The sequence below is a fragment of the Octopus bimaculoides genome, chromosome 4 (genome assembly GCF_046866305.1).
Source record: "Octopus bimaculoides isolate indiv1 chromosome 4, ASM4686630v1, whole genome shotgun sequence".
NCBI classification, from domain to species: Eukaryota; Metazoa; Mollusca; class Cephalopoda; order Octopoda; family Octopodidae; genus Octopus; species Octopus bimaculoides.
Genome location: NC_142931.1, coordinates 128,495,781 through 128,520,099, shown reverse-complemented (window position 1 = coordinate 128,520,099; position 24,319 = coordinate 128,495,781). Strand labels below are relative to the sequence as shown.

Sequence of the window (24,319 nt, the reverse complement as noted above, 5' to 3'; positions counted from 1 at the left end):
TTCACTGCCCTGCTCTTGCTAACAGATGAACAAAACTTTGTCTCAAGCCCTATCATGTTGATTGTATCCTTGTCTCTGATGTTTCTGTTTTTTAATCATCTTCATCTTCTGCCTTGTACTCTTTGACACTCTTCAACATCACACTACACACATTACTACAATATAACATCTTTCTACACTACACAAAAATCTCTACAATCTCCATACATGCTATCATTCTAAACATATACTATGTAGGACTACACACATCCTACCACACCACACTACACTACGCTATAAACATATAAAATTCTTGTGATACAATTTGTTGACCCTTTCTTCATCCTCAGCCATTCACTTCTTCCCTACACCAATGTCAACTATATGTATTACATTAGCCGACATTTTCCCAACATCCCTCCTTAAGATAGATATATTTATTGCCTCATTTTGGTTTATTCTCACATGTAAAAGGAAGCAAGATTAAAGGTCTCATAAATATCATGTATGATTTGCAGGGCTATGACTATATTCCTATTTTTTCAATATCACTTACTGTCCAGGTATGTACACCATACCATTTTACTGGTTCTTGCTAGCTAGTTGTGGCAGTACCATCTCTCTAAAGAATTCTCTGAGAGCTATACAGCTGAAATGTCTTTACTAACACCAGCCACAATCGTGGTAGTTATCACATAAGCAGTATCATGGTCTGTTGAGATGGTTTATGCTTCTCAGTTGCAAGGTTTTCATATCCTAGTTGTTCAAACTGTTTTTAACTCAAGAGACCTTACTACAATGACAGGAACACTTGAAGAGGGATTAATAGATATTTATTGCTAGGAATTTGTTTCATGCAAATCAAAAGACTTGATAATTTCATGATGTAACACAGCATCAATAATAATAATGATATATCATAACAATATGTGCTGTGCGCATTTGATACAAAGTTTTTCTCAAGTCTGTAATTCAGTCCTCCTGTAGCTGAATATACAACAGTCTAATACATAACCTAAGTTCACAACAAAACATGTCTGGTCTCCACAGTATTGGAGTCAGTTTGTTTCTTAAAATGTTCAAAATATCATTGATTAGTTCAAGAAAGAACACTGTTATTATTAATTTTTAAGGCTTTGGTTTTGTTTAACTGCCATCTCTTTCTCTCTCTCTCTTATAAAACTCAGTGGTATGTTAATAATTTCCTGTAAAGTAGTAAGATTATTTGGTGGTCATTAGCAAAATAATGGACTGATACAAACTACAAAATATTTTCTTTTAATAATGTCAATTTTGTAGATTGGCAGGACTGTAAAATGCCTATGCTATTTAACTATAGCCCTTTACATTCTGAGTTCCACTCCTGTCCAGGGGTTGATAAAATAAAGTACCAGTTAAATATCAGATTGACTAAACATTTCTATATAATATCATAGATGTGAATGGATGTAAAACATAGATGTAATAACTATGACTTCTTTTAATTTTGGACCCAACTGATTCTAAATAATGAAAAACTTTTGTCTGTTGTTAACTGGCAAATTATTGACCAACAGATTAAAATCTTGACAAGAACTACAATCTGTTATTATGTTTGTTAATGAGACCTAATTGTTGTGGTTATAGGCCATAGGGATCAATTTAGTGAAGAAGAAAGAGTTGATAAGTTCCAGTAAAAATGTCCACAGTTTAAATGCTGTGTTTTGGCTTTTTATTTCATTTAGGAACTTGTTTTTTATTGGACCAATAGAGAGATAACTTTCAGCCATTATTCTGATGTTGTGTAAGTCTTTTACAGGGCAGCTTTCCATATATGTCAGACTATATTTTCTAGTGGGCAAACTGTCCAATCATCTAGGTTTTTTTCTGCCTTGCACTCTGCTTGCTTAATAAACTTTATCTGACATTTCATTGTAACAAATACATCTCTTTCACACATTCCCATCTGCAGTTAAACATTCCAATACCATAAAGCTGGTTCTCATCAAAGTCTTTTTTTTGTTTTTTTTTATACACCAAAAACACAATAGACTGTGTAAGACACTAGGTATAGAACCTACTTTCACAGTTTCCACTGTATATGTACATATATATATATATATCTCCCCCATGTCTCTTTGCTCACTCCACCTGTGTTTGCCTAAACCTTTCCCCACTAATGACACAACCCCAGCTCAGCTGCTTTTCCCCTAGTTCACCAACACAGTTGCCTCAAATCTATATTACAGCATGTCTATTTTTTCAAACTAAGGTTCCCCCCCACCCACTTGCTGTATTATGTTGGACTTGCTTGGCAATTCATTGAAAACATGAAACAAATCTTGAATAACAATTTTTTTTTTGTTTTGCTATGAAAATGTCTCTTGGGGGGGAGGGGAATATAAAAGAATTTTTCAATAAAACTGGTTTATAAACACTTGAGACTTGTTTATTTGTATGTGACTAAATGTATTTTTGTCTTTTGAATATATTTATCACTTGATCTCACACACACAATCTCTCAATTGTATAAAATAGATGAATTGTTGAAAATAATATTCTTACTTAAAACAGTTCAAAAGGTGAGTGGAACCCATTTTATTGCGGTCTGTCTTTGTTCTTTCCTATTCACTGAAGCTACTGGATTGATAAGATGTCCAGTAATCAGTCTATGACTTCTGTTGGCCAAGTCCACCTGATTGTAAATAGGTACCATGATTATGTACTGTTTAAGGATTGAGAACATTATATAATTAAGTTTTTTCGTTAGCTCTCTTTTGGACATGTTATAGAAATTGCCAGTGCAGGACTTGCTTCGGTATTTCTTTTCTCATCATAAAACAGATGTTATGAGTGGGTTTTCTCCCATCCATCTTGATTTTCAATCTAAATTCACTAATCACTAACAGGGAACACATTTCTTCTCACTTATATATTTACTGATCATGTAAATGTTTATTGGCAGAATCGTTAGCACACTGGGTGAAATGCTTAACAGTATTTCGTCTGCCGTTACGTTCTGAGTTCAAATTCTACTGAGGTCGACTTTGCCTTTCATCCTTTTATGGGTCAATTTAAATAAGTACCAGTTATGCACTGGGGTCGATGTAATCAACTTAATCCCTTCATCTGTCCTTGTTTGTCCTCTCTATGTTTAGCCCCCTGTGGGCAATAAAGAAATAAATATTTCAGAGAATCAGGCTTTCCTATGCTATAATGGCAAAGCTATGCAGCTCCAGTTTAGTATATTGCACCTGGGTCGAGCATCTTATCACCCTAGTAAATGTTTTCAATCAGTGCTGATATTATGACAAAGCAATAGGAATGTCATTTATTAACAAATATAAGACACAAGATGACACAGAAAAGCCAAATTAACTGAAGCTAAATTGTTTATTTAAAATGTGAGAAAAAAAAAAACAAACAAACAAACTGAACACACAACAGTGTGATGTTTGGCAGAAATCAACCATGTTAATCCATGATTGCAATTTGATATGAAATACTGTAAAAATAAAATATAAAATCATATTAACAATATTAAGGCTCCATTCTTTGTTTGCAGTTGAAGATGATGTTCAGGGTTTGATTGAGATATTTCACAGTTTCTCCACAAAACACCTGTTGCTACCTGTGATTTTCTTGTTTATTGTAACTCTGGAAATGTTCCATATATAACTGTTCGAATAAGTTACTAAAATACTTTTAGACTTAACCTTAATCACATTTTTAAGAAAGTATTTAATATTGGATCAATTACTGAATTTGGTTGATAGTCCTGAGTTCATATCTTAGGTTGTATTAAAAGGTTTATCTGAAGTAGAAGAGAGTGATGGGCCAGAGAACAGTCAGAAAGTAAGTGCTCAATAGAATTGAAATCCTTTCTGTCAGATAGGGATTAGTAAAGTAAAGTCCCACTGACTCCCTACCAAACTGAAAGACAAATTATGTGTCAGAATATGTGAAAAGTTGTATTTAAAAATAGATGAAGTAAACTTACTGAAACATGATCACAACTTGAGATCAAGTGAAAGTTTGCTTTATGAGAGATAAAAATGCAGAGTTTTAACATTAAAATTCTGCTGGTAATTTCAGGTTTTGATTCAACAATGTCAAACGAAGTTAAATGTTTAAATTTAGTTAATAGAAAATACAACATGTTTCTCTTCTTAATAATGAAATAATGTCCCCCATGTTAGAAGTTCTTTCTTGGTCAGTAACACCTATTTGGGTCAGCGCAACATTTATTCAGGAAATGTGAAATACCTAAAAATAAAAAAAATTAAAAAAAGAGAGAGAGAAAAGAAAAAGAAAAAGAAATGAACATTTAAAATTCAGTGAAACAAAATAAACTGGTTATGTTATGTATGTGTAAAAAAATGTCATGCTATGCATAATCTTATCTGTTTATCACTTCTAAACTACTTTTATATTACTGTCCTGGCGATAAGGCATAAATGCTACACAGTTTCCATTTATTGTTACTGAAAATTGTGTTAGACTTTTTACTTGTCTGGTAGAAGACAACAAGAAGTAATGTCTGTGTCCTTGAAATATGAGAGAACCACAGTAAGACATCAACAGGTATTATTTTAAAATAAATAATATATATATACATATGCGTATATGTACACACACACACACATATATATATATATATATATAATAATAATAATAATATTAGGGATAAAAATCCAAAATTACAGGTAAAATCTCAATTAAGATCAATTTATTAAAAATTGGTTCTTTTCTCTCAAACTATATATATATATATATATATATATATATATGCATGTATGGGTACAGGATGTCACAAACTGTAAACAACATGAAATACGAAAACAAAAGAGTTGAATACATAAACGAGAGAAAGAAATGGAAAACTGGACAAGTAACATAAAGAACGACCCTTCATCAGTTGTCAGCTCTCCATCTACTCCTCATGTTGAACATTGAACAACAATATGAGTCTTCGAAGGGCAGTTGCTCCCGCAAACCAAAATAAAATTTGGGATTTGTGGCGGGTCTAAGTTGGTAGCAGAAACAGGACAGTGGAGACATACAAGGAAACCGAACGAAAACAAACATGGATGTTTGTTAGACCAGACGAGGTTAAATGGTGAATGCTGGAGAAATATTCTCTTTGACAAGAGGAAAGATAGAAGAGAAGAGACAGATGGGATATGTGCAGTCTCTACGACAGCCGTGAAGGAAAAGAAAGTTCATCACATGAGGAAAAAAGATGGATGATTGGTCATGTGTGAGCAACGAGAGAGAGACAGACAGACAGACAGATGGAAAGAAAATGGTGAACGGGAGAAAAAACGGAATTAGAGAAAGCGATGGAACATTATTTTAAAATGTTGTCATTATAGACAAATTTAATACTCTGGATGTCTCAGACAAAGTAAATAAATTTTTAACATACAAATTACTTCATGTATTGTATTTGATAGCATGTAAGTCACATTTTTTTCTCTAAAAACAAGACTTGAAAATAGCTTTTAAGACCTCAGAGTTCTACAGAAAGTGGATTCAGTTGTCAAAGAAACTTAAATATTCTTACCAAAAGTGATATCAGAACGAGAATCAGTCTTGCTGATCAATGAGGCAGCTGTCTGTATCAAGAGCACTGTCATCATTTGGCAGTGAATGTTTATCAAGAAGTACAGAGTCTTCACCCAAGACAGAACACAACTCATGCAGTCGTTGTTGCATCTTTGGTACACCAGCAAGTTGTTTCTCCAGTTGTTGTTTCTCTTCATTCAAAGAAAGTCTGGTATCTGTATCAAGAACCTCCATCAGCCAGCCTCCTTCTCCATCAAATTGTAACAAATGTGAATGGAACTTCCTGTCAAAATTGATATTATATACTTTAACTCCAATCCTGAACTCACAAAATTGATTATTTATTGAAAAACAAAAATGCTAAAACTAAAAGTAAAGATTTTAGCCTTGTTGTTAAAACTGAGTTAAGTAAGAAGCACAACTCTTGCATCTAGCTTGATGTTATACCATTCTCAGGTCATCATGTGACTGATTGATACAGTTAAGTATAGTTGCCTCTTATGATGGTTCTCTATAGTTAAATGGTAATGGATTTATTTTCTTTTCAGAAGCAAGAAATATTTCAGTGTTGAGCAGTTAGTAATTCTACAATGTGTCAAACACCCCACCCCCACCCCACCCATGTACACATTGTGCAGAACTGTTCACTGTACAGTCTACACCAGATCACATTCATAGAAAAGTCATTTGCCTCGTGCTATAAGGATCATAATTACAACAAACTATCTCACATATTTCTATAATAAACTAACAGCAATCTTAATCATCTTCAGTCCAGAATGTATATAATCATTGTGCTGTTGTTCCTTTGATTCAACATTAACTGTGAAACAACCTCTTCAAATATTCCAGCAAGTTCTAAATTTGCAGAAACATTAAACCCAGCACTGGATTAACCATTAAACAAAATAAGCATGTGCTTAGGGCATCAAGGGAAGAAGGAGGGACCATAGAAATGGTAAATGGTTTACAGGACAAAAAAAAATCACTTTAAACTTGCTAAAATAATATTTGGGATGCCTTTATCTTTACTAAGTATAGATGCAGATGTGTTACCTAAGATTAATTTTGAGGATCTGATCAAAGACTTTGCAATTCCAAAAAGTAGGAGGAAACTTTTCAAATATAAATAAAGAGGAAGTATACAAAAATAAACATTATTTTCCCTCTTACTGTTTTATTTTGTTCTGAAAAATAAAAATTAATTTTATGGTTTGTTATTGTTTATATTTTGAATTACATAATCTTTTATGGGGCACCAAAATCTTTTAAGTGCTTAGGGCCTCGATGGGTCTTAATCCGGCCCTGATTAAACCCTTTCTAAATGAATGGGTAACAGGAAAACATTCAAGTAAGAACATAGAGGGTGTTCTTGAAATAGATTTGCTAACTCACAAATGCTTCAGAAAGTAAATGTAGGGATAATGGTAGCAATTCTGATTGAGTAAACACTTTTGAAGATGACCAACAACAAAAGATGGGGAGAATGAGGACTAATGATTGAAAGAAACAGAAATATAGTGGGGTGGAGTGAACACTTGCATTGGTGTTAAGACATGGGTACACTACATAGTTGCCAAGGGGCTCGATTATGATCGATCTATGTATGCTGTGTCTATTAAGAAACAAATACTACAGGGTTCAGTGTATTGATTTGCCCAGAGGCCTATAATGTTACTAAAACAGCTCTGGAAATGAATAGCTGTTCACTAATTCATCATATAACACATAGGCTTCTGACAGTAACAACTATCTAAATATATAAATGTTTTGATACTTAATTTCATTGCAGAAACAAATCCACACATTTCTAAAAGAAAGATACCAAGTTCTGCTTGAGATTTTCTCCAGCAAGAAACTTCATAACTAACACAGCCATCTGAGAAAAATAATCCAGCAGGTGACTGGGTTACTTTCAGAAGAAACTATTGTTTATTCCATAAACTGACCTGTTTCTTTTTGCTCAAAATATACATTTGTGAGAAAGTTTAAACAACTATTTGATAGAGTTAAGGACATTGTTAGCTGTCTCTTGGTGAGAAAGCAGAAGTATGCAACTTTTATATATACAATCATGGTTGTGTGGGGTAGAAGTTTGCTTTGCAACCAGATGGCTTCAGATTCAGTCCCACTGCATGGCTCTTTGGGCAGATGTCTTCTACTATAGCCCTAAACTGACCAAAGCCTTGAGTGAATTTGATAAATGGAAACTGTGTGGAAGCTCATTATTCATAAATGTGTGTGTGTGTCCTCTACCACTACTTGATAACCAGTGTTGGTTTGTTTGCATCTTGTCAGTAGTTTTGGCAAAAGTGACCAATAGAATAAGCTTAAAAGATAAGTACTGGGGTTGTTTTGTTTGATTAAACCCTTCAAAGAGGTGCCCCAGCATGGTCACAGTTCAATGACTAAAATAAGTAAAAATGATAAAATACTACCATCACTTTTTTTTCAGTGTTGCAAAAAAAAAAAAAACACAGACAACCCCACTCATTGTTATGAGAATTACAAATATATAATTAACTCTGTAACTTCAAAGTTAAGTTTCATGGTTATTCCATAATGATGGCATTAATAAAATTACCGAAATTACAAAATAAAATCGCTATTTTCTGCAAGTTCCCTCAATAAACTTGACATATCACAGCCAAAAATAGTTTAAAAAATGACATGCAATAAAAGACAGATTGGTTTGTAAAATTTTTTTCCACAGTTAAGGGTTATGAAATTTCTAGTGGATATATCTGATTTCTGCAGTAAAGGGGTTAACCTCATCTGAAGCAATTATTTCTGTAAATGAAACTGGTGCAACAAGTAATCATTCTATTCTACCATTTATTGAACAATCTCTCAGACTGATATTACTTACCAGAGAGTTGGCCGGTGAGTTATAGTGAGCAGTGTAATACCTTCATCTTTAGCCCGTTGGTATATACTGCTCTCCACATCAATAGAAACAGCACTTGTACATTCATCCAGCAGTGCAAACTGAGGCCTTGAAATAGGTGAAACAAAAAAAAAAAATGAAAAAGTTTAATATAACAAAAACAAATAATTGTAAAAGTACATTCCAGAAACAATAACCATTAATGTGGATATTTCATATTATAGTATGAGTGTGTGTGTGTCCCCAGCAGAATATCAGAAAATGATGTTACTTACTTATGATAAAATAATCTTGCCATTCCCATACGTTGTTTCTCTCCACCAGACAACACATCTTTCCAGTCATTCGAAGCATCCCAACCTGAAGATACAAAAGTTATAATATAAGAGATATAAAAGTGAAGGAGTTCCTATTATCCTATTTTTTATCCCTTTAGCATTCAGATTATTCTCAAATATGCTGCTTATTTATTCTCATTGTTTTGAATTAATCATACATTATCTTGTTGCCGTGAGATTTCAATGATGTGATCGTTTCTTTTTAAAATGACATTGTAGGGTAGGTGTAAAACAGGTAGAATATTTAAGCCGGAAGTAGATGGTTTAAATGCTTAAGAGTTACAGAACACACCAACAACTTTGGGGTAGATTTAAAGACTTTTGGTCAATACAGTATTAATCATAGATGTCTTATAGAAGTACAGCAACCAGGATAATATTGAATGCAATTCCATTTGTGATTTTTTTAAAATCCAAAGTAATGTTGAGGGAGAACAAAATCTGATTTCCTTTCTACATAATACCAACACCAAATATTGTAATCAGTAATCAGGCAACAAATTGAGATTAACGATGGTTTACAAGGTTGTTAAGTGTAACTAATTAATACTCTTTAGTATTTAAACCCACCAAATCTGGCCCAAATATTCTACATATTTCATGTTCTAACTAGCCAGATCTGGCCTATCAACCTACATGGTAATATCTTTCTAATAATAAACAATCACATCATCGAAATCTCAAAGATACAAGATAATGCATGAATAATTCAAAGTTATGTAAATAAATAAGCATTACATTTGACAATGTAATCTGAATGCTGAAGGGTTAAGAAATTGGGTGAATTTTCTGAAAAGTGAATTAAAGAAGAAAATTCTCTACACTACCTTTTTCTAGATTTAACTGATTTCATAGAATTCAACTTTTATTTGCTTTCTCTGAATACAACTTCAATCTTTTACAGCTACCAAGCCATTTCTGTGTGTGTGCTTGATAAAAATCAAGTTTAATGATCCTAGGTGGTATGTTAAGACCTATCAGTTTAGACTATTTAACAAACATAGTTTTATCAATATAATTTGAGTTCGACACTTGAAACACGTTACCTTGAAGTAAAATTGATAATACTGGTAATTAGCTAATTAGCTATTATGAGATAAGAGAATATCAGTTGATCCCCAGTTACACCTGCCCATTTCTTGACATCGAGGGATGCTGGTACAAAGCGAAAAACAAAGAGGCTAAGAACAAGAGTTATTGCCCTTGACAAAAATATTCACTTTCGATTATGTACGTGAGAGAATTGAATTAAGTTACATAACTATATAGTGTGACTGCGACTAAATTACATATGCAGCAATGTTTCAAATAGAATGTTTTACCACACCATACGATGTTAGGTTCATTCAGGAAGCTTGCTTCCCAACCACAAGGTTCAGGTTTCAGTCCCACTGCGTAACACCTTGGGCAAGTGTCTTCTACTATAGCCTTAGGCTAACCAGATTTGCAAGTGGATTTGATAGACATAAACTGAAAGAAGCTCATCGTATATGTGTATGTGTGTGTGTGTGCGTGTGTGTGTCTTTGTGTTTGCCTCACCTCCCACTACTTGCCAAACAGTGCTGGTGTGTTTATGTCCCTTCCACACAGTTTCCACACATCAAAAGAGATCAAAAGAATTAGTGCCAGGCCTTAAAAAAAAACATAAGCACTAGGGTTGATACATTCGACTAAACATTCTTCAAGACAGTGCCCCAGTATGGTCGCAATCCAATCTAATGACTGAAACAAGCAAAATATAAAAAAGACCAAAAATATAACAACACATAACTCTGAGAATTGAATGAAACAGCAACTCACCCCCTTCTCGATTGACGATATGTCGAAGGTGGACAATAGAGAGAATTTCTTCTAAGTTTTTGTCACTCAACCCTTTTGCCTTCATATCACCGACAGTGTTAGGGTAGATCACCTGGTCTCTCAGACTACCTCTTGACATGTAAGGGCTGAAATAGATAAAATTAGACAACACCTGTATTAAAAATAGCAACAGATTATGATTATCATTTTTTTTTTATTATTATCATTTTCTTGTTTCAGTCATTGGACTGCAGCCATGCTGGGGCCTGCCTTGTAGGGTTTGGTCAAAGAAATTGACCCAATGACTTATTTTTAAACTTGGTACTTATTCTATCTGTCTCTTTTGCTGAACTGCTAAGTAACAGGGATGTAAACAAATCAATGTTAGTTGTCAAACAATGGGGGAGGGAACAAACACAAAGACACGCTCACAGATATATACATGTATACACACACACATATATATATATGCATATACACATGATAGGCTTCCACACAGTTTCCACACATCAAATCTACTTTGGTTGGCCAAGGGCTATAGTAGAAGATACTTGCTCAAGGTGTTGTGTAAAGGGACTGAACCCAACCACAAGGTCACTGAACCCACACCAATGCATGGAATTCATATTTCATAATTGTTTCTTATTTCTTTATTGCCCACAAGGGGCTAAACATAGAGGGGACAAGCAAGGACAGACAAACGGATTAAGTCGATTACATTGACCCCAGTGCGTAACTGGTACTTAATTTATTGACCCTAAAAGGATGGAAGGCAAAGTCGACCTCGGCGGAATTTGAACTCAGAACGTAAAGACAGACGAAATACCGCTAAGCATTTTGCCCGGTGTGCTAACGTTTCTGCCAGCTCACCGCCTTTCATAATTGTTTCTGATTTGTACACAAAGCCAGCAATTTTGACTGGGGATGGTTAGTCAGTTATGTTGACCCCCATTACTGGTACTTTATTTTATTGATCCCAAAATGATAAAAGATAAAATTGACCAAGGGGTGGGATTTGAACTCAGAAAATAAAGAGCTGGAACAAATACTGCAAAGCTTTTTAGTCCAATGCCTGAATACAGCACTGGATTACCCATTAATCAAAATAAGCAAGTGCTTAGGGCATCAAAGGAAGTGGGGGCACTACAGAAATGGTAAATTGTTTACGGCACAAAAGAAATCACTTTAAACTTGCTAAAATAATATTTGAGGTAGTGTATATGATTGGAAATATAACTTCAAAGTGTTCATGGCATCATAGTGAGGATTTGATTGAAGACTTTACAATTAGAGAAAAGTGGGAGAAAACTTTTGAAATAAAAAGTGGAAGCATAAAATGATAAAATAAACATTTTCTCCTGTCTTACTCTTAGTTTTGTTTCAGTTTGAAAAACAAAAAAAAAATCATTTTATGGTTTATTACTGTTTTAATTTTGAATTACGTATATATAGGCGCAGGAGTGGCTGTGTGGTAAGTAGCTTGGTTACCAACCACATGATCCCGGGTTCAGTCCCATTGCGTGGCACCTTGGGCAAGTGTCTTCTACTATAGCCTCGGGCCGACCAAAGCTTTGTGAGTGGATTTGGTAGACGGAAACTGAAAGAAGCCTGTCATATATATGTGTATATATATATATATATATGTATGCGTGTTTGTGTGTCTGTGTTTGTCCCCCCACCATCGCTTGACAACCGATGCTGGTGTGTTTACGTCCCCGTAACTTAGCGGTTCGGAAAAAAGAGACCGATAGAATAAGTACTAGGCTTACAAAAAATAAGTCCTGGGGTTGATTTTCTCAACTTAAGGCGGTGCTCCAGCATGGCCACAGTCAAATGACTGAAGCAAGTAAAAGAGTATATGATGGCACCAAAATCTTTTAAGTGCTTAGGGCCTCAATGAGTCTTAATGCGGCCCTGCTTGAATGATTCAGCTAATCATCATCATTGCTTTAACATCTACTTCCCCACGTTTGTATGGGTTGGATGTAGTTCAGTGAGGAAAGTTTTCTGTTATCAGATTCCCTTCGTGTCACCAACCCTCACCTGTTTCTAAGCAAGTTAATATTTCCCAATGACCAGACATGTTTTCACAGAATATTGGAAATGAATGACACTGCTTGTGTAACAGTGATATTCATTTACAAAGTTGACTTTGGTGGGACTTGAACTGCAGAACACTGGATTAAATACCCACAAAGTATTTAATCTGTTGCTCGACTAACTCTATGAATTTGCCATTGACTCATTGATGTTATTGTTGGTGATGAGATCTTAATGTCAGAATATTCACATTAGAAAAGATAGAAAAACAAACAAGCTATGCTATATACACACCAATGAGCAGAGCCACTGTGAAGTCATCTGGCCTACTAGGAATAACAGTCAATCACACTTTTAAAAGAGTAAGGATATATTGAATAGTGTAGCCCTAGATACACCATGCTTCAATAAAAGGCGAGATAGTTACAGTTGGAACATCTTTGATTGTGGGTCTGCAGCTTACGTGATACTCAATAATAAGAAGGACATGGGACAAGGTTCAAAGTTTAAGAGGGAATCAACCTCCTATACATAATATGTGAGCTAATAGGAAAGATAATTATAAAATTACAGCCACTTCAGTGTATGTGTGTGTGTGAGAGAGAGAGAGAGAGAGAGAGAGACTAAGAACAACAACACCAGTGTCAACATGCAAGATATCAATCAAACACACAACAACAACAAAAAAAAAACAGAAAAGAAGCAAAGAAGTAACATGAAGATAAACAAAATCACAAAAAAACTAGTGAATATTCATGAGAACAACTTACTAAATAAAACAGTTTATCAGCAACAAAAACAACAACAACAATACAATCCATGTCTACCATATCACACCTTCAAACAACACATCCATTCACAATAGCAAATGATTTAACAAGGGAGACTCTATGAAGTCACTCAACCTGCTGGAAACAGCTGTCAAATATCTGTCGAAACAGACTTTACTGTCTTAAAAGATATATTAGACAACATAAATTTTGACATACAAAAAGATGGGATGGGCACAGTTGGAACACATTGTATTTATAAATCTATTGGTCAACTTAATCTTGGGATACACAATAAGAACAGAAGCCACATTGAATCATCAAAACTGAAGTGGTTTCATTAATGCTTGCTTTATCTCATTACAGAAACCTACTACAATTGATAGCATAAAAGGTGAAGGGTTATGTCAGATGCACTCCAATTTCAGCAGAGCATATTCAGGAGAAAAATGGTTTTAATGCATTGAAGAATGTAATAATTAGAGCAATTTCACATACAGGACCCAAGGGTGACCTTTTGAGAAACCTTTTTAGGAGGTAAAATGCATTTTATTTGGCATCAAATATGGAATTTTTGTGGTTGCTCGTGTCATTTCAATACTGAAAAACTATATACACCAGATCGGTTTTAACTCCTATGATTTGATTCTTGTTGACATAGCACCATTGACTTAGCATTCTCAGAAAGAAAATAAAGAAAACAGCCAGGAGATTCTACATGTTGACTTGCCAGAGAAACTATGAACTTGTAGCCTCACATCTACAAACTAACTCTACATTGAAAGTAAAGGCAAAAACTCAAATAAAACAGAGCCTAACAAAATGCAGCACCAGCATGGGTGCTTTAGTGGCACTGGCACCTGAAACGATAAGCCTGTATGTGTGGAAAACAGTAATCTGAATGCTAAAAGGGTTAAAATGCAATAGACTGGATTACTCTTTTACTTGTTTCAGTCATTTGACTGTGGCCATGCTGGAGCACTGCTTTTAGTCGAGCAAATCGACCCCAGGACTTATTCTTTGTAAACCTAGTACTTATTCTATCGGTCTTTTTTGCCGAACCGCTAAGTTATGGGGACGTAAACACACCAGCATCGGTTGTCAAGTGATGTTGGGGGGGACAAACACAGACACACAAACATATACACACACATACATATATATATATATATACATATATACGATGGGCTTCTTTCAGTTTCTGTCTACCGAATCCACTCACAAAGCTTTGGTCGGCCCGAGGCTATAGTAGAAGACACTTGCCCAAGGTACCACGCAGTGGGAATGAACCCGGAACCATGTGGTTGGTAAGCAAGCTACTTACCACACAGCCACTCCTACGCCTATTGGTTACAAATAACAGTCAACTAGCAATTGGTACAGAAGTACTATTTCACTATGTGGCCCTCTATGGGCCACATGACATGATGTCAATTCTGAAAACTTGTCTAAATTTACTTAGTATAGATTTCCTCTTTGTTCATAGACGTACCGTTGGGGTATATAGAACATGTGTTTAGTTGGTGGCTTCTTGAGAGTTCCTCGATAAGCTGGCCACAATCCACTTAGAATGCGAAACAGTGACGACTTTCCACAGCCATTTGGTCCAGTGATTAGAAGGTGAGTACCAGGAGTAATCTATAGAGATAAGAAATAATTTTCAGATTTAATTCATTTATCATTTTTAATATATATTTTACTGAAGTCTATGTATTTCTCAATTGATGATGAGCTACTAAGAAGAGAATGAATATAAAAAGGTGAAGACAATTTGCTGCATATGAAATGCTATGTTGGCCAGCATGAAAAGGCAGGACAGAAGTGATATATGACAGACTGATGGATGTTAAAAATAATCAGTTGATGCATACAGGGGAGATGACCAGTAATGGTGTGGTTATGTGATGTGTGCAAGAGGGAAGATTAGGCTGGTAATGAATATGTAATGTCGATGGATGATCAATGTTGGATGAAAAAAATATTATGGTGGCCTCTGGTCTCATGCTAGCTCTACTCGGGCTCTCTTGCCACAATCTTGCCATCACCCAAGCCAGTGGGGCTCTTGGGCCAATAGGTTTTGAAAGGAGGCAGCCCTACGATTTTGCTGATTCAAAACATAATAAGAAAAGAAAAAAAAAAAGCATTAAGTGAAGAGAGAGAGTTGGCTTTATGCCAGGTGTTGAGAGATTAAAGTATGATAAAAGGGATATGTGTAGGTGTCTTGCTTCAGAGAAGATACACAGCTACCCCTACTTTATATAAGAATGAGAAGATAAGATGAGAGAGATGGAGGTGACAGAGTAAACCCTCCTGGTACAAAAATGCGATTATAAGAGTGGATGTGGACAGTGGATCAGAAGGAAGGAGGGGATGAGTAGTTTCATAAGTGTGTGAGAAGAGAGTGACAAATGGTTGGAGATGGGAGCAGAGGTGATAACTACTTCATATTTGTAATACAACTGTGTAGAAAATGAACATACATACATACATACATACATACGTACGTATGTATATGTGTAACAACTTACATTTAAAGACAGTTCTGGAACAATGACATCTCCATTTGGTGTGATGATAGGTAAATCTTCAATGAATATACCATTATCATAGTCAGACACTTTACCTGGAGACAATGAGAAAGAATAACAAAACTGATTTACTGTTACTGCCATATAATCATATATTCTATGTCATGGTTGTGACACAAGACATCTTGCAATATGGACTATAAACATAGCTTTCATGTCACTGTTGTGACACACAATATACTGTAATACGGATTATATGTATGTAATATGGAATACACATTGCTGTGATGTCACAGCTGTAATACATGAAATACTGGAACATAGATTACAATCATAGCTGTGATGTTACTGCTGTGACACAAAGACTGTAACCAGGAACTGTACATAAAGTGTTATGTAACTGTTGTAAAACATTGACATACAGTTACATGGACTGTATTGACACAAAACAAGCCTTAACATGGACTGTTGTGACACAAGATAAGCTGTAACATGGACTGTTATGCTGTTATGTGACTTTTGTAACATGGGATGATGTGACATGCAATGACATGGACTGTTGTCACACAGTATATACTGTAACAGCTGAAGAACCGTACATTAACTGCATTGTTCATTTACTGAACTAAACATCACCTACTCCTACTGATATACTGAACAAGAGAGAGATGTAAAAATATAACTAGGATTTATATTTAACCGAGTGGTTTAGCAGTGTTCAGTATAAGAATCAAGCTTTCCCCATTATGCGAGTAAAAACTAGGTTAGATTGTAGTCATAAATTTATCTTACAGTTTGTAGTCATAGGTTAATCATACAAACTGTAGCTATAAATTTATCATAGAGCTGTAGTCATAGATTAATAATACAGTCTATTGTTATAGATTTATCACACTGCCAGGTTATCTTTCCATAGCCCACAGCTTTCTTATTTAAGTATATCTGTTACTTCGGAGAACTTGATAGTTTTATTTCTTTCACTTTTCAAATTTTATTTACAAAAACAAAAAAGCTATGATGGCAAGCTGAAGATTATGGCTGTTGTTAAAGTGTTAAGTGATTGAAAGACATAAGTCTCTACTTGAAAGTTATGTTCCTAACAAGATTTGAATGTCACTGCAAGCTGACAAAACACTTATACAAGCCAATGAAAGTGCTTCTGCATGGTTTCTTGACCAGCTAAAATATCAGCCTATTAACTTCAAATTACACTTATCATAAAATGAGGAAGAACATTTGTATAATTTAGGCTTAGATGCACCATATTTGAAGAAAAAGACAGAATGTCTTTAATAATAAATAGATCTACTTGATCAGGGCAAACTTAGATTTTGACAAAATATTTGTCTTGTTTAGAATAGTGAAGTATATCTTTTGGCATGGCTATGTGGGTTGGGTTAGAAGTAAATTTATTTGGTGAGGCAGTAGCTTTGCTATAGCATATGTTATCAACACTTTAGTTACTTATACCACATCTGCAAATGTTATCAGAAATTGTCTTTTATGGAACGGGAATGGTTTGAACATTGTTCATATCATGAGGCAATGTAGTGCCAATTATGAGATTGGTTTCTAAAAGTGTAGAGTGTGATAGGTTATTGAAGAAGTCAAAATACCATTGAAGATGTTGCAGCCAATAAAAAGTGCCACATAAAAAGCAGCCAGTACACTTTGTGAACTGGTTGGCATTTTAAGGGTTTCCAGTCGTAGAAACCATGCCAAAGCAGACACTGGAGCTTAGCACAGCCCTCTGGTCCATCAATTCATGTCAAATCCATGCCAGCATGGAAAAATGGATGTTGAATGATGCTGATGATGTTGATATGTCACAGGCAGTAATAAAGATGTTGTTGCATGTGAATATAGTGAAGATGACTTAGAAGTGTCATCCATTTGGAATACCTGAGATATTCGTTAATTCAAACAAGCAAACACAATAGTGAATACATTGGCAAGTTTCATTATGTTTTGAAATATAATAGAGAACTTGAGGTTAGAGATAAGAACATAAACCATAGACTAAGTGGACAGGATGGAATACATTATGTTACATCCTGGGTACACAAGAAATATTACACAGAGCAACAAACAAGATATTATACTCAACTACAGATTAGATGTTACATCTCAACTACAAATTAAATGTACCCAGCAACAGATAAGATACAATATCTTCGGGAACAGATGACATGGTGAATCTCATAACCAAGGATGAAATATTAATCTCACCGAGAGATGAAACAAGAGATGTTAGTTACAGTCGAGATGTATACAGTCAGAAAAGAAAATAATGTCTGATGAAAAAGCAATTGTATCTGCTTGAAGTCCTTCTTTCTTGGTTAAAAAAAGAAAAATAGTCACAGTACTAGGATAACACTCTACAACTATGTGATTACATTTGGTGTCCTACAGGGAATCTATTCTTGGCCCCTGTTATTAGTTGAAATAGATGCCAACTTGAAGCCTATTAGTGTTGAAATACATAAATGGCACTAAGATGTACCACGAGATAGAAAGAACGAACCTTATATGTAATAGATCTATCCTAAAATCTGTCTTGCACACAAAGCAGCAATGGATTGTTGATTAGCAACACAGGCTGGCTGTGGGCAAATCCATGGTTACATATTTTAGGAGGAAAAACCAGAAATTCTGTGTACTGTAGATGCACTTTTGGCTTTCATTGCTGTCTTTGATTACTTGACTTACGTCTTCCATTACATCTTCCATTTTACCATTTTCTGACAAGTTGCAGTGTACTTGAGCACCAAGCACAATAACTTCATTATTAACTTACCAGCGATTTTCAATATTGCAGAAGAACGTCCATCATTGACAGTATTCCGTACATATTTCTCTTCTTTGATGTCATCAAACACTGACAACATAGTGTGAACTCTCTCTGTGTAACCTGCTAATTCAGTAATCTGTAAGAGAACAAACTCATTCATAAAACAGTCTTACTGCAGTTTCATTGATAAGTTTTAGAAATAAAACAACTACATATATCAGTGTGACTAGAATGACCTAATGTAAGAGTTACACATGAGAAACTTCAGATGATTCAAAACCATAAAAGAAACTTTATAGAATCTTATATTTTTCTAAACAACAACAACATGGTCATGATGATGATAATGATTGGTTGATTGACTGATTGATTGATTGATTTATGGATGGATAGATGCATGTATGTATGTGTATGTATGTATGGTGAGGAGAGTTGTTAGAAACCTAGCAGGACTAAAAACATGACCTGTCAAAAGGATGGATGAACCCAGTGTAGGTTCAATGTCTACCTAGCAATTCACAGCTGCTCAGAAGTTCTGGGTTGGCGTCCAGTGTGCTGGAAGACCACTGAGAACAAGGCACCCCTCAGCTTTTGTTAAAATATGTCTCTAAGAGAAGATCACTCTGATATAAAACCATATATGCAGGGAATGACAATGGACATTTTGGGGATCTTTTATTTGCGCTAGAGTTCATGTTGCTCCCATATTCCTGAGCCTGTGACTCATACTAGCACTAGATATCTTATCCCAGTTTGTCGCTTCATCATGTCAATAGGGTGGACAGGGTCTATAAGGTGTTGTGCAAAACGTAATGAACCAAAAATTTCACACAAGTGTTGGTGACATTTTGCATGGGTAATGATCAGTGATGGTCTTCATCAGTTACAAGTGGACAGCTTGTACATTTCTCCATGCTGGACAAGCTTCACAGCATCTCTCCACTTAACATGGTTCATTACCATCACACACACACACACACATCAATAGAGAAAACTGCCAGTCTTTGTCATTTATGTCATGTTGTTTGGTATGGCAATATTTTTACATATAGATACTTTCTATCACCAGCTACTTTATGACATCACCTGGGTACATTTTATCATGCAACAGCATTATGCAAGCAGTGTGTTTCAAAAGAAAATATGGTAACTAAATTGTCAATGCTCCATGCATTAAGTATGTTGATACTGTATCACCAAGAGAATTATTTAACAGGATATTAATATCTTTTCTATAATACGTGGAAGCAATTGGCTTAATGGTTAGAGTGTTGGACTCATAATCGTCAAGTTGTGTTTTTGATTCCGGAACTGGGCAACGCATTGTGTTCTTGAGCAAAACACTCCATTTCATATTGCTCCAGTTCACTCAGCTGGCAAAAATGAGTAATCCTGCAACAGATTGGCATCCCATCCAGGTACTTAAGGCAGAGAGCTGGCAGAATCATTAGCACATCAGGCAAAATGCTTAGTGGCATTTTATCCATCTTTACATTCTGATTTCAAATTCTCCTGAGGTCAACTTAGCCTTTCATCCTTTCAAGGTCGACAAAATAATGTACCAGTTGAGTTATTGGTATTGATGTAATCAACTTGCTCCTTCACTTGGATTTGCTGGCCTTATGCCAAAATTTGAAACCAATATCTTCTCTACTATAGGCACAAGGCCTGAAATTTTTGGGAAATGGGTTAATTGGTTACATTGACTGGTACTTACTTCATTGACCCCAAAAGGACGAAAGGCAAAGTCAACTAAGGCTATTAATATAATCACAGTTACTATATGTTGGGAGATATCACACAACTTTCCTACCTTCACGTGTTGCAATTCATGATTTGAGTTTTACCTGGAAACACATATTTAGATACTTGAAAGAGATGCCACAACATAAATGAGTACAAACAAGCAGAAATTCTTACTTCTTTATACGAAGACATCATCCGTTCAGTGGCATCAGCTGCTGAAATAAGTAAGTTCCTGGCAGTGGTAAAAGACTGAGTACGTTCACTAACACCTCCATCTGGGTCATCATTTACACAGGTACCTGAAATATGCAACAATATACTATTTGTATTTGCAGTGGATCATACAGTCTAATAAGACAACAGGGTAGCATTGCTAGCTGGAGAGGTTAGGAAGATAAAAGAGAATGGTGAAATATGGGGTCATATTTTTGACTAAACCCTTTAAGGTGGTGCCCCAGCATGGTCACAGTACAATAACTGAAACAAGTAAAAGAGATAAAAGAAGAATGTGGAAAACATAGACTGCAGTGGACACACACAGTGGAGTAAATGTACAGGGTGCAGTGCACATAGAATGCAGTAAACATATAGAGTATGAGGAACACATAGAATCTAGTGGACATATGGGGTTAGTAAATACAATGTAGTGAATGTATTGAATAGGGTGAGCAGAAAGAATGTCGAGAATATGTGGCTGAAAATTTTAGCATGGCCATTTTTGGTGGTTGTCTCACATCTTCCCCTCTCATTCAGAACCCCTACTACAAAATATAATGATTAAGTATGGAAATGGCTCCAACAGGGCCAATGTTTCATCTGTAAAACAACAAAACAATGTAAAACATCCAACTATAAGTTGACAATTGGTAGAAACTTACAAAGGTTTAAAGTGGTCAAAGACTTTGCACAGTATTGTGTATATATATATATATATATATATGTATATCTTTATATAAATAATGAATATATATGTATAAATTATTCAGGCAGTTATTGTATGAGCACTCAGCTATAATTCAGGTCCAGTTTAACCACATCAAGTTGAAATGAGCATCTAGGGTGAGCAATCTCACTATAAGTCATCCAATGGGTAAATTCTGGGTTTGCTTTACTGGTTTATGAATATTTTTGGAAGTGTAAATCTAACACAATTTCAATAAATACAGACTGGTACATCTGCATATTTTTTATTTTAGTTTTTCTTTTTATAGTTAATTATACAGCATAATTGGTTTAGATATTACTGACATGTGTTTATGCTGCGTAGAGAATTAACAGTTGTATTTGTATCCAGCTATTTTCAAATAAGCATCTTTATTCAAGGTCTCTCCACAAATGAGGTTTAAAGCGAGCTGAGTGTATTTATACATGGATAATGTATTTTGCTAGGTTACAATGGTTTCTCAGATAAAAAAAAGGAAATGAAAAAGAAATTTAGAAACTTGATATGGCTATAAAAGTTGCTGCATATAAAAGTTACTGACATCATTTTGGCCTTTGGCTTAAGTTCGAAACTGAGAGCCCTCGATCCTAAAGTATGCCAAAGTGCATTTCTCAATGTTTAGTACCACAGCTAGTGACTAAATGAGATTAAAATTTTATCAGGATAATATCTAGTTTGACTTTCAAATAGCAATCAATATTCTCATTGAATTAAAATATCTTTTTTTTTATAAATCATAGCAACGCATATAGGATGTAAAAACTGCATATAATCTAAAACTCAATTACGGAGAGAATTTTTGAAATTGCTATCATAAATAAGTTCCTCATACCACACATGTCTAATTCAATCTGATGGAATTTAATTTGATTTTATTTAATCGCATTTAGTACTGAACTGTTGAACCAAACACTGAGAAATACACTTTGGCCTGCTATTGGGTCAAGGACTCTCAGGTTCAAACTGAAGCTGAAGGTTGGACTGTAGGTCATCACAATATGTGGCCATAATGGAAGCTGTCAACATTGGATATTTAATATATCTAATTTAGTTATCCACATTATTGCCTGTACACCTGCTAGTGTTCCCTTGAAGAACTGTTGTGGAACTGCATCCAGCTGCACTATGAGCACTCACTGCAAAGGTTGAAAATGGTGAAATATGCATATGGAACAAACAGTATATGTACAAACCACATCCTGTGTTTATCATACTTTTTCCTATATACATATATATTATATATATTAATATTTTGCTTAGATATAGCAATACTAAATAATCTGGCATTAGAAGTCCATATACATATGCCTCAGAAAAAGCATTAGTCAAGTACAGAGAGTAATAAAAGATGGAGATGCTTTCCATATTTATAAATACTTCCCCAAATAAAATTATACTTCATTTTTGAAGCTCCAATGAAGTTATAGGGTGATATATATGCACTCAACTATGAGTGCATTGCATCTTCTAGCAGAAACTGTTGTAAGCTATTGAAGTTCATTTGGTAATATATTGTTCCCTTGTCATGCACACACACACACATAGTCTGCAAATATACAACATAGACACTCTCACACACACCTGTAGCAGTATGCCATGCTTGAGATGAAGACCCATCAAGGCAAGTGAAATCATAGTCATGGCAAATACTGGTGGTCATACAACTGACACCCGTGCCGGTGGCACATAGAAGCACCCATTACACTCTCGGAGTGGTTGGCATTAGGAAGGGCATCCAGCCGTGGAAACCATACCAAAACAGACTGGAGTCTGGTGCAGCCTTCCAGGTTACCAGACCCAGTCAAACTGTCCAACCCATGCCAGCATAGACAACAGATGTTAAAAGATGATGATGATGATGATGATGAATGTGATGATTGTGTATTATCAGATGGAAACAAAGAAAGAGGTGTGAAAAACAGTATCTTACCATCAGCCTTGATTCCTGTAGCAGTAATGATGGGTATTGCTGCCATCACCAAACCTGCAGCACTCCACACATACTTCATGAGGAACTGTTCTAGCATTATATACCACAAACGCTTCCGGAAAATGATATCCATATGTAAAGCCAGAGATCGGTAGCACTGCTGTAAGGCACTGAGTTCAATCTAAAGGGAAAAAAAACCCACTGTAGTAGAAAAACTTCACAATTGCTTTTACTCCCTAATTTGCCTTGCTAATAAATATGAAGTGGTTCTGAAAATTTAAACAGTCATGGCTGTGTGGTAAGAAGTTTGCTTCCCAACCACATGATTTTGAGTTCAGTCCCACTCTTGTGATACCTCAAGCAAGTGTCTTCTACTATAGCCCTGTGCTGACCCAAGTCTAGAGAATGGATTTTGGTAGATTTGGTAGATGGAACCTGAAAGAAGCCCATCATGTTTGAGTGTGTGTGCGTGTGTGTGTACACACATGTATGTATGTATGTATGTATGTGTGTGTATCTTTGTGTTTCTCCCCACCCACCACTTAACAACAGGTGTTGGTCTGTTTACATCCCTGTAACTTAGCAGTTTAGTAAAAGAGACTGAAAGAATAAGTATAAAGCTTTAGAAAAAAAAGTACTGAAGTTGATTCATTTGAGTAAAACCCTTCAAGATTCATTTGAGTAAAACCCTTCAAGATTCATTTGAGTAAAACCTTTCAAGCGAGGTCGCAGTACAACGACCGAAACAAGTAAATGAGAAAAGATTTCCACATGAGTTATTAGAACAAATTTCTTCACCGAGGGAAAAGAAACTCTTACTATTTACTGTTGGTCACTGAGAAGGTCAAGTAAGAGTTACATCTGTTTTCTTAACTCAGTAAATTGAATCAAGTAAAATTATATCACAAGGATAAGATTGTAAGTGTGGCAACAGTTTGAATATGTAACAATGCAGTCTCTTTTATTAAGTCAACATTAACAATTTACAACATTTTCTATTTTATAACTTTGGCACTGTCC

The 24,319-nt window shown here is 35.2% G+C and overlaps 1 protein-coding gene across 1 annotated transcript in view; it reads right to left on the bottom strand.

Annotated features, from left to right (window-relative positions):
• Positions 1 to 3,332: 3,332 nt before the first annotated feature.
• Positions 3,333 to 24,319, bottom strand: part of LOC106871171 (ATP-binding cassette sub-family D member 2) — a 43,668-nt gene continuing 22,681 nt past the window's right edge. Inside the window, exons 3-12 of the mRNA XM_014917501.3 lie at positions 23,300 to 23,480; positions 20,601 to 20,725; positions 18,687 to 18,816; positions 15,890 to 15,984; positions 14,854 to 14,999; positions 10,552 to 10,697; positions 8,689 to 8,773; positions 8,396 to 8,521; positions 5,525 to 5,809; positions 3,333 to 4,224 (exon numbers count right to left, since the gene is read on the bottom strand). Of these exons, the coding sequence (XP_014772987.1) occupies positions 5,548 to 5,809; positions 8,396 to 8,521; positions 8,689 to 8,773; positions 10,552 to 10,697; positions 14,854 to 14,999; positions 15,890 to 15,984; positions 18,687 to 18,816; positions 20,601 to 20,725; positions 23,300 to 23,480 (1,296 nt within the window). The 3' untranslated portion in view covers positions 3,333 to 4,224; positions 5,525 to 5,547. The remainder of the gene's footprint in view (positions 4,225 to 5,524; positions 5,810 to 8,395; positions 8,522 to 8,688; positions 8,774 to 10,551; positions 10,698 to 14,853; positions 15,000 to 15,889; positions 15,985 to 18,686; positions 18,817 to 20,600; positions 20,726 to 23,299; positions 23,481 to 24,319) is intronic.